This window comes from Mercurialis annua, linkage group LG1-X (genome assembly GCF_937616625.2).
Source record: "Mercurialis annua linkage group LG1-X, ddMerAnnu1.2, whole genome shotgun sequence".
Lineage (NCBI taxonomy): Eukaryota > Viridiplantae > Streptophyta > Magnoliopsida > Malpighiales > Euphorbiaceae > Mercurialis > Mercurialis annua.
In genome coordinates this window covers 59,018,439-59,030,490 of record NC_065570.1, presented here as the reverse complement: position 1 = coordinate 59,030,490, position 12,052 = coordinate 59,018,439, and the positions used below count along the sequence as shown (strand labels likewise).

The 12,052-nt window shown below is 31.3% G+C and overlaps 1 protein-coding gene across 1 annotated transcript; it reads left to right on the top strand.

Annotated features, from left to right (window-relative positions):
- Positions 1-3,048: 3,048 nt before the first annotated feature.
- LOC126664829 (pentatricopeptide repeat-containing protein At1g09900) lies at positions 3,049-5,384 on the top strand. The gene has a single exon (XM_050357397.2). The coding sequence runs from the start codon at positions 3,371-3,373 to the stop codon at positions 5,153-5,155; it is 1,785 nt and encodes a 594-aa protein (XP_050213354.1). The 5' UTR covers positions 3,049-3,370; the 3' UTR covers positions 5,156-5,384.
- Positions 5,385-12,052: the final 6,668 nt, after the last annotated feature.

Here is a 12,052-nt window from a genome sequence, read left to right as displayed (position 1 = left end):
ATAAGGCCTCGTGGTAAAAAATAAATTAGAACATTTAACTTTTTATAATCTAAAATGAGTTCAACTTATTTTATTATTAAAATTTTATTTAAAATTATATAGTATATTGTCTATATATACTATGTTAAAAATTTATAATTATTTTTAGTATGATTTTTATTTAATTACACTAAAATATTGTAATAAATTTTATTTCTAGTATAATTAAATTAAATATTATATTGAGTAATTATAATAAATTTTATACTTTGTATAATTAAATAAAAAAATCAAATAAAAATTTAAAATAATGATTGCAATAACTTAGAATAATTACTATTTAATTATGCTAATAAATTATTCACGTTGTAATTAAAAATATTTTCTATTAAGTAAAAATTACTATTTTACTTAACATAATTAAATAATAAAGTTTCTAAATAATTTTTTATTTAGCTTAATTATACAAAAAATTATGCTAAATAATTAAAATAATTTTTTTGTGTATGAAAAAAAATAAGTATTAGTTTAGAATATTTTATTAATAATCAAAATAATTATATTAATTGAAGTAGCTTTTTTAAAAATTGGATTTATTTTAGACTATAGGGGATAAATGTTCTAATTTTTGACCACATGAGCTTATCTAGATTTTTTATTTTAAATATACAAAAAATTTAACAGATTTAACAGTATGATTTTTTTTGTACCATTTTTTGATGATCATAGAGGTTTAAATGAGCCACTGTTCACTTCAGAGGCTTAAGGCCAACCTTTTACCATTAAAATATTTCAACCTTTTACACTTCTAATTAAAAATAAAAAATATTTGCGACTTCACTATAATTTATGGTCCATGAATTCTACGTTGGTATATCTTTTTGATAGCATGGAGGCTACTTGGAATTGAATATTTGTTATATAAATCAATTGGGATGAACTAGTTAAAATCGCTCCAAATGTCTGGAATGGGATTAAGATTCTTAAGTTCTAAGACTTTGATTGAAATTACAATTTTTTTTATTGATTGGTTATAGGATTTTCGATATATTTTGTAGAGATATTGACAAATTAAATTCTAACGTTTTATTTTTTTAGCAATTTAATCCCATTGTTCAAAACGTTAAAAAAATAACCGTTTCATTTTTTGTAGTTTATTGCTCAAACCATTTTCCGGCAATTATGTGCATACGTGACAACCATATTAGATACATGTATTGGTATATTACATTCCGACGTTTTAAAAACATTACAAATAAAATCCAAACCATTCGCATTTTTGCACTATGTAGCTTAAAAAAAAGATAAAACTGCCGGAAAACGAATTTGGGCTACAAAATACAAAAACGGAAAAGGTTACAATTTGTTTTGTAATGTTTTGAATAATAAGATTAAATTGCTAAAAAATTGAAACGTTAAAATTTGTTTTACCATATATTTTAATAATTTGCTGGCTTAATATGATTTTGCTGTTGTTTCGGTATAACTTTAGTTGATTTTACAATAGTTCCATGATTCTTTACAATGTTTTAGCACGATTTTTATAGATTCTAATATAATTTTATTATTCTTTAGTGCATTTTATTATGATTTTATGGTTGTTTCATATGTTTTTTTATTATTTATTTATTGAAGTAATATATTTAATTAAGTGAAATATATATTGAAATGATACTGAAACTGTAATTAAATTATATAAAATTGTATTTAAATCACAAATTGAAAGTCTGAGATTCTCTCGAGTTCAAATGAACTTGAGGGGCCAGGTTCATTTAATCCACATCGTTAATTACTAAATGAATAATGTAGATTAAAAAAGTTCAATTTTTATTAAATTAATTTACATCATTCATTTTAAAATGAACGGTGTAAATCATGAACTTGACCCACTCAAATTTAAATGAACTTGACCCACTCAAGTTTAAATGAACCTGAGAGAATCATAATTCCAAATTGAAACATCAGATAAATATTTGAACTATAAAAAATGAGTTGAAACATTCTATTGAATACAAGTGAAACTTGCACTATTTAGTCTATTTTTATGAAGGGAAAGGTTACAAAAATAAGCCTAATATTGGCACATAGGAGAAAAGATGATCCTAATAATATTTTAAGCAAAAAACCGATCTTAGTATTGCCATTGAGGTGAAAAAAGACCCTAATGTCTTAAAAACTAAAATTTATACCCTTTTGTTAGACGGGTTAAATTTTATTGTTAAACTGAAAGTCATTTTTGCACCTTTCAAATTATTAGAGTCACTTTTGCGCCTCGGTGACAACATTAGGATCATTTTTATACATTTTAAAAAAATGACGTAACTTTAAAAACTTGAATTATTTTTTTTTAGCTTTTTTTAACATGCCCAACCATTTTTAAACATTAGAGTCATCTCTTTAATTTTGTTAATTAAGCATGCTTTTAATTGGTTAACTTTTTTTATTTTTGAGAAAGTAAATTTAAATATATGATTTATATTTTGTGGATCAGACATAATCGTGAATAGATTTTCAAAAAGACCAGATAAAAATATTTGATTTACGATATTATGTAATTTTTTTTGTTTATGTGTGTTTGGTATTAGCTTTCGGCTAGCCATGTAAAAAAATGAGAAATAAACAATTTAAGTTTTTAAATCATTTATACAAAAAAGGAAAAATGTATAAAAATAATTCTAATGTTTAGGCGTAAAAATGACCATAATGATTTGAAAGGTGCAAAAATGATTGTTAGTTTAACAGTGAAATTTAGTCCCGTCTAATAAAGGGGTCTGGATTTAGTTTCAAGACATTAAGGTCATTTTTTCACCTCGTTGGCAACATTAAAATTATTTTGGCGCCTATAAAATTACTAAATTACTAGGGTCATTTTTTCTTCTCGGTGACAACATTTGAGTCATTTTCTTACCTTTTCCTTTTTGTAAATAATTTTACGTAAAATCTAAATTGGAATAAATCAAATAAAACCTCGGCCATATCTATTTGGGCCAGACCTTTTCAATGTAGCCCATGTTAATATATACAGGCCATATTTTCCCATATAAAAGGAAAGAAAGAAAAAAATCCTTCTAACAATTCGGCTCTTAACACTCACCTCTGCAGAAGCAAGACGACATAAAAACTAGATAAGCAGCAGCAGCAGCAGCAGCAAGGCTTCCAAACATAAGCTTCTTCACATTTTAAATTATTTCATAGAACAATCTTCAAGGTAAGCCTGCCTACCAATTTTCTCTTTTTCGCTAAATTCATAGCCACTTGTAAAACGCCACGTTCAGCTGTGTACCTATTTATCCAAGAAACATAAACAGAGTGTGCACAGCCCTCATACTAGTTCTGTTTCCAGCATGTATGCTTGATTTCTAGGTTCAGTGCTGTATAAGTTGTTGATAATATGGATTTCATAGTTCATACTAATCATTCCCATGAAGGGTACTGCTCATATCAGCAGTTACTTAGAGAAAATACAAGAAGAACTAGCAGTGGTTTTACTGGAGTTAGGGTTAGGGCTCGACTAAATTTGACCAAGAAAACTTACGTAGGTCTTACAAAGTTAAAACAGGGTCGAGTTTTTGCTGTTTCTAGGACCAATGATAAACTTCAAAGTCTTGATAAGCCACCAAATGGGCATTTTGGAAATGGACATGTTAATTTGAATCCTATACATTCTTTGGCCAATTTTGAGGAAATTGAGAGCAATAATCATCTCCGTAGATTGGTTAGGAATGGGGAATTAGAGGAAGGTTTTAGGTTTCTCGAGAGCATGGTTTATCGTGGGGAAATTCCTGATATAATCCCTTGCACTAGTTTAATCCGTGGGTTTTGTAAGATTGGAAAGACTAAGAAAGCAACCCAAATTATGGAGAAAATAGAGAATTCTGGTGCGGTTATTGATGTAATTACTTACAATGTATTGATTAGTGGGTTTTGTAAGGCTGGCGAGATTGATAATGCCTTAAAGGTTTTGGACCGAATGAGTGTGGCTGCTGATGTTGTTACTTATAATACAATTTTACGAACTTTGTGTGATAATGGGAAATTAAAGCAAGCAATGGAAGTTCTTAATTGGCAGTTGGAGAAGGAATGTTATCCAGATGTGATTACATATACTATATTGATTGAAGCAACTTGTAGGGAAGGTGGAGTTGGGCAGGCTATGAAGCTTTTAGATGAGATGCGGACGAGAGGATGCAAACCAGATGTGGTTACTTATAACGTTCTCGTCAATGGGATTTGCAAGGAAGAGGGGTTGGATGAAGCGATAAAGTTCTTAAACAGCATGCCATCATATGGATGCCAACCTAATGTGATTACTCATAACATTATTTTGCGCAGCATGTGCAGTACTGGGAGGTGGATGGATGCAGAGAGGCTTCTGGCTGATATGGTTCGTAAGGGTTGTTCTCCTAGTGTTGTTACTTTCAACATATTGATTAATTTCTTATGCCGTAAGGGTTTATTAGGTCGGGCAATTGACATTTTGGAGAAGATGCCTAAGCATGGATGCACTCCAAATTCATTAAGTTACAACCCATTGCTTCATGGTTTTTGTAAAGAAAAGAAGATGGAAAGGGCAATCGAGTATTTAGACAAAATGATTTCTCGGGGTTGTTATCCTGATATCGTGACCTACAACACTTTACTAACTGCATTATGCAAAGACGGGAAAGTTGAAGCTGCAGTTGAGTTGCTTAATCAGCTGAGTAGCAAAGGGTGCTCGCCTGTTTTAATCACTTACAATACTGTGATTGATGGGCTTTCCAAGGCAGGGAAAACAGATGAAGCTTTGGAACTTTTGGATGAGATGCGCGCAAAGGGTCTCAAGCCTGATATAATCACCTTCTCTTCACTTATCGGCGGACTAAGCAGAGCAGGAAAAGTTGACGAAGCAATTAAGCTTTTTCATGATTTGGAAGTTATAGGTGTTAGACCCAATGCTATTACCTTTAATGCGATCATGCTTGGACTCTGTAAGGCTCGACAGACTGAGCGTGCAATTGACTTCTTGGCTTATATGGTGTCAAGGAGATGTAAGCCTACTGAAGCATCGTACACCATCCTCATTGAAGGCCTGGCTTATGAAGGTTTAGCTAAAGAGGCTTTAGAGTTGTTGAATGAGCTGTGCTTAAGAGGAGCTGTCAGGAAAAGTTCAGCTGAACAGGTGGCAGTCAGGATGTAGATGCTGTTATGTCATCTTTTGCTCTCAGGTCAGATTATGCCATTCTGGCCTATTGTTACTTATTCCCTTGAATTTTGCTGTCCATGCTCGTCGTAAAAGCCTTGCTTTACTTTTTTCCTCATATTCTAGTTTTAACATTCTCATAATGAGCAAAATTCAAGTTCAGTTTTATTATTATGTTCTTATACTCTGCTTGGTTTTGATCATGAATAGTTATCCTGTTATCCAAGTTTGCATTCTTCTTCATCCTACAGTTGATATGTCATATGGTAGTTGTACAATCATAAAACACTGTATTTCTTTTCTATTAGGATGAATGACTTTGGGCTGAAATTGCTTATTGCTGCTTCAATTATAGTATGAATCGAAAACTGTTTATCAAATATCTCTCTTGCCCTTTGGTAGATATAAATTATACTGTGTCTCATAATTTAGGCTTTTCACTTCGTTACTAGACCTGGAGAAACATGACTTAGACTTCAGAAAACTAGCGCAAACACTGCATGCTGGTTTCAGTAACATTATGAAAAACCATTGTCGATTTTTAATTATTGCTCAGTAACCTCCTCTTAGGCCCTGTTTGAATTGAGGATTTTAGATGAATATTTATATATTTTGCAAAATTCATGGATTTAAAAAGTTACTAGAATCCGTAAATTTTGAAAATCTATGGTTCTCCAAAATCATTTATTTAAAACTTTACCTCTTAGATATGAAAGTTGAAATCATTATCTTTTATAGATGATAAATTGTTCTAATATTTTATTATTCTAAAATTATCCTTTTAAATCTTTGAGTAGGAAAGACAATCAGTTTTGGTATATGATTTTTCAGATAAATAAGCTAAAATCCATGTTGCTGTTTGTTCATAATCAGAAAATTAATTAAGAGATTCTAGAGCAAATTTGAGTTTGTAGGGAGCAAATATGTGTAGGGAAAAGTGACAGACGCCTGCCGATATGTGAACAGTAGAGTTGCAAGTAATTTATCTACACGAGTGATTTCAACAATATGTTCTTCATGGATATTCTCTGCAAAATGCTTCCAAATATTTCTGCTCCACCAAATTTCACTTATTGCTGATATTTTCTTCTATCATTGTCATTTTTATGTACAATGTAACTGTGGCTCACTCCCAAAAACAATCATGTTATATATTTGTGACAGATTTAGTCCGTCACAAATTTATAACGGATTAATTAATACTATTGAAATGAATCTTGTGACAAATATATAATGAATTTTATGACAAATAAAATGATTTTGCCATTCTTTTATTTATGATAGAATTATTACGAATAATTTTGTCATAAACTTGTGATGGATAATACTTGTGATGGAATTAAATTTGCCATAAATATGGGCTATTGATGAATTTATTTCGCTATAAACAACATAAAATTTAAAATAATAACCTTCAAAAATGTATAGCAAATTTGATTCTGTCACTCTTTTTTTATAGTGGCATGTGGACAATAATTCAAATTACTTATTTAAGTAATTAGCTATTGATTTGTCCGTGACCGTGGGTGGTGTTCTGGACCATGCTTATGCTTTTCAATAATTTTATGTTAATTACTAAAATGAATTATATTTTTATGAATAGGAATGATGAATTATTACTTGAAATAGAAATCTTTGGGAACTTGATACTGAGTATCTGAAATTGAATTTTGTGAAATGCGAGAACATATATTTCGACCTGTTTTAGGAATAAATATCATGTATAGTAGATGTTTTAGTACTAAATGAGTATTATTGATGCACATTTATGAATACAATCTTTCTTTTTAGTAATTTGTCAAACATCAAATCCAAATTTACTACTAATAGACTCTTTCAGCTGCAACCCCCATTGGTAATTTCAGTTTAAGAATCCATAAGCAATAGTCAGAATTATATGTTAGAAAATGCACTATATATATATATAAAATATAATTCATATTTATTTTTGAATAATTATCAAAGAAATATACAAGCATGTATTAATAATTTTAAAAAAGTAATTTTTAAGTTAGTTATTTGGTTTTTAAGTTTTTTGGTTATTTTAGTTTTTTAGATTATCCAAACCGAACAGAAAATCAAAAACCGAATATTTATGAAAACACCAACCGAACTAAATTATATTTTCTCAAAACATTCTTACAATATTGTCCAGTTTGTTTTTCGTACTCCCGTGACTGTTGGTAGGAGTATGCAAACGGTTTTTCAGTTCAGTTTGAAAGTAAAAATGTCAAAACCAATTGGTTTCTAAGAAACTAAAAATTGAACCGAATTCAGTTTAGCTCTTTTTTTTACCTTAATTTTAAAGATAAAAAATAAAAAATAAACATGAGTAAAAATATTAAATTTATAAATTTAAAGTCAAATTGTAATGTATAATAGTAGTACATTTTAGCATTTGAATACGTAAGAAAATATTGTGTTATTTTAAAAAAAAATGATATTTTCAAAAAATTATAATATATCTACTTATTTCTGTTTTTTCAACTTTTTTGGTTTTCTAAAATTTAAACTAAACCTAACTTGTAAAAGAATTATAATATACAAAACCGAACCGATTTCGGTTTGGTCCGGCTTTATTTTTTTGGTTAATTTAGTTAGGTGTACGCCGTAGTTAAGAACAAAAGGAGGCTATTTTGCCACTTTTGGAGGGTGCATTATTTACCTTTTGTCATCTCAACTTCGTTTGTCCACTGCAAATGGTTCGCTATGAATATTTACTGTAACATTTCGAAATAAATTATCTTTTGGTCTACTTTTTCTTGTGGCCTCATCCCTTGCAATTTTCTTTAAATACAAAAAACAAAATATTTTGTCTCTTATAATCTCTATACAATCTTCTCTACCACCCACAAAATCCTTATTATTCCTTAACATTAAAAAAAAGCAAAATAAAGAGAGAGCATGCAGACATGTGAGATAGAGAAGTAATAAAGACCCCACAAATTCTTCAGAACACATATTTTATCGTCGTCTCAAAGCAAGCAATTCAAACGAATCAAGATTTTGGTTTCAATGTGATGGACACAACTTCCTCATACCACAGCAGAGAAGAAGAAGGCTCGGTTTCATGCTGGGGTCGTCTAAAACTGAAGCTTCCATGGAAAAAGAAAAGAGTAAGCAACGATGCCGGTAGCTATGGCGGAAGCAGCAGCAGCAGCAGCAGCATCACTGATACGAGGCAGATAAGAGAAAATTGGAGCATGTCCTCACTTTTTATGAGAAACAATCGGCAACGAACACCGGCGGGTGGTGGTTTTAGGTATGACCCTTTAAGCTATGCTCAAAATTTTGATGAAGGTTTTTTTGATGATTGTAGTGAAGATGGAATACATCGTGGATTCTCTTCAAGGTTTGCTCCTCCAACTTCTTCAAGATTAATTGCAGATCATCATGATGATTAAAATGTTGGAAATAGAATTTTCTTTATTAATTTCAATGGAGTGAATTGTTGATATGCATAGTATACTGATTATAAAGTCAAATTTATTCCAAGTATATTTTTCAATTCTTCTTGCATTGAAGATAATAGCTTCATATATACAGAGTTTTAATTTACATACTTTTACATTAGTGTCACTGATCTTCAATTGTATTTTCCAGATTTTGTTTAGTTAAGAGAATAAAAAATATATTCTTTCATCTATGGTATTAATATTTATTGGTCAAATTATTTTTTAAATCCAAATCTTTATATGTTGAATTTTATCATGAGACTAATTTTTTAATTATGTCTTAATTTAGAAGATTTTTTGAAATTATGACCAAACATTTGCGTTCCACTTTTTAAATCTAAATATGTACGTATTTTATCCAATACAATTAAACCACAAATATAATATGATTTCCGTCGCAATAGTCTCTTTTTAAATTGGGACAATATTTTAAAAGTTCAGATGCAATTGGTAATGAAAATAAATGTTTAAATTTAAAAGGAAATCATTTGTCAAATACACTACTTTGAAAAATATTCATCACTTCTTACACCATCTTTTCATAATTTTTCGCTCCACGCTAATAACAAACATATTTATAAAAATATCCTACTATATATAGAATTCTTATTTTATTTTAGGTTAAAATTTTACATAGTCACACTCTCTCTTTCTCTCTTATTTTCTTCTTCTTTTCCGTTCGTATCTTCCGGTCGTTTTTCCGTTCGTCTCTTCCATTCGCTTTTTCGTTCGTCTACTTTCGGTGGACTTCTCATCTCTTCCGTTCGCTTTTCCGTTCGTCTCTTTCGTTCTCTTTCATTCGCGCTTTTCCGTTCGACTCTTCCATTCGCGCTACAGATTTCTCGACATTGTTTTTAGATTTTTTGTTAACAAAATTATGAACAAAGGATCAATTCACCCCCTCAACTTGACACGAAATATCAAATGAGTCATTTTGGACGATTTTGGTACAATTTAACCCGCAACTTAGCAAAACCGGATCATTTCAAACCGCAACTTAGCAAAACCGGCTCAAATTCACCCTTCTGACAAAAAAGAGAGAGTGGATTGTCTAATTAAAAAGATTAATCCTCATTAATACTAATTAAAATGTTAAATTAAACACTAATCTAAAACAATTAACCATTTTCTTCTTCTTCTTCTTCTTCCCTTCCACCGCCGCCACCGTCTGCCCTTGCACCACCGTCGGATCAGTTCCGGAGTAGATCTAGGGAGACTCATATCTGCTCTTGAGGAGCAGAGCTCCTCGTTTTTTCGGTGAGGAGCCGCTGCTCCTCGCCGGAAAAACAAGGAGCAAACAGCTCCTCTAAAAACGAGGAGCTTTGCTCCTCGTTTTTCAGCTCCTCGCCGGAAAAACGAGGAGCTGTTGCTCCTCAGTTTCCAGCGAGAAATAGATGGAAAATGGGATAAAAAGCCCATCAATTTCAGTTTAAAAAATAAATTGAGTTTTAAAGTTTTAAAATATAAGAGGCAAAATTGAAAATTAAAATACATTAAATTTGTTGTCCAGCGCTTATTTTTGATAAGCGCTAGATAATCAATATAAACTTATTGATTATCTAGCGCTTATCAATAACTTATTGATTATCAAAATTGAAATTTAATATACAAGCGCTCAACTTCTTCAATTATTAAAAACCAAAAATACTAGATCAATAAAAATGATGATATGAATTTAGAGATTTCTGCTTTTATAATTATTTTCTAATTTTTTTCATTCTCTTTTATTTACTGGTGTTTTAAAAACCAGACCGATCAAACCGAAATCTAGCCAATGGTCCAGTTTAAAAATTTAAAAACTGAAAACCTGATTGAACCGACTCGAATTTGATTGAACCGGATGAACTGGTCATTAAACTGGTATTGAACCGGTTGGACTGTTGTCAACCGAATGATTTCAAATACGCCAGATACGCACGAATCCTCCTCATCTCAGAAAATTTATGACCTAATTAATTGATCACCAGCTGCTCCACAGGTGTGTTTCCTACCGGGTTAAATACAGCTTTCTTGATTCTTTTTCCTAAAAAGAAAGGCGCTAACAACATCTCAGATTTCAGACCAATTAGTCTCATTAACGGAATTTACAAGATTCTTTCAAAGCTGCTAGCTACACGGCTGCCATCTATCCTGCCGTATCTAATTTTTGAAAATCAGTTTGGCTTCATAAAGGGACGTAGTATTCACGATTGTCACTCAATAGCTTCGGAAATTATTCATCTGTGTTCGAGGAGAAGTGACCAGATTCTCATGATTAAGCTGGATTTTCAAAAAGCTTTTGATAGTGTTTCCTGGAATTACATTATTAAAATTATGGAGGCAATGAATTTTAGCAAAACTTGGATTCATTGGATCTCTTCGTTGTTGAGCACTTCTCAATTATCCGTTCTTGTTAATGGAAGCCCCTCAGATGACTTCTTCATGGAAAAGGGAGTCAGACAAGGAGACCCTCTTTCTCCCTTACTGTTCGTCTTAGCTGCGGAAGGATTTAAATCTCTCATTGACAAAGCCAAGAGCTTGGGCTTAATTGAAGGTATCAATATAACCGGATATCATGAATCTATATCTCTTTTACAGTTTGCAGATGACACTCTTTTTTTTCCTTCCAAACGATTTAGAAATGGTTAGGAATCTTCTTAGAATCCTGCGTTGCTTCGAATTAATTTCAGGTCTCCGTATTAATTTTCAAAAGAGTTCAGTTATTGGCTTAAATATGACATCTGAAGATATCAATGCGGCTGCCAACATCCTTAACTGTAAAATCGAGAGCCTTCCGATTAATTATCTTGGTTTGCCGCTATCCAGGAAATCTCTTTCAATTAATAATTTTGCGCCTATGGTTCAGAATTTCAGCAGCCATTTGTCCTTATGGAAAGGTAATTTATTATCCCCAGCTGGTCGTTTGATCTTGATTAAATCAGTTCTTAGTAGTTTACCCGTTTACTCTATGTGTTGTTTTGGTATTCCGAACAATGTTATCAATTCAATGGAGAGTAAGATGAGACAATTTTTATGGAATGGTTCAACGGATTCGAGAGGTTTATGCAAAATGAGTTGGGATAATGTTTGTCGTCCAGTTAATTTTGGCGGTTTAGACGTTCCTTCCTTGCGTTTAAAAAATCAAAGTTTACTTCTAAAATGGATTTGGAAATTGATGACATGTGATAGAAGTTCAATGTGGTTTTTGGTTGTTCGTGAGAGCTCTAGAATTAATTCGTGGTATGATCTTGTTAATCCGAGGAACAGGAACTTATCTTTTCTATGGCGTGGAGTCCGTAAATATTGTGTTTTGAATGATGTTGTTTGGAATTTATTCAAAGCAAATATTCAGTTTGTTATGGGTAATGGAGCTGAGATTCGTTTTTGGCATGATAATTGGGTGAGAAACCAATCAGTTCCGTTTTCAGTTCGTTATCCTCACTTGTTCAGTTTAGCTCTT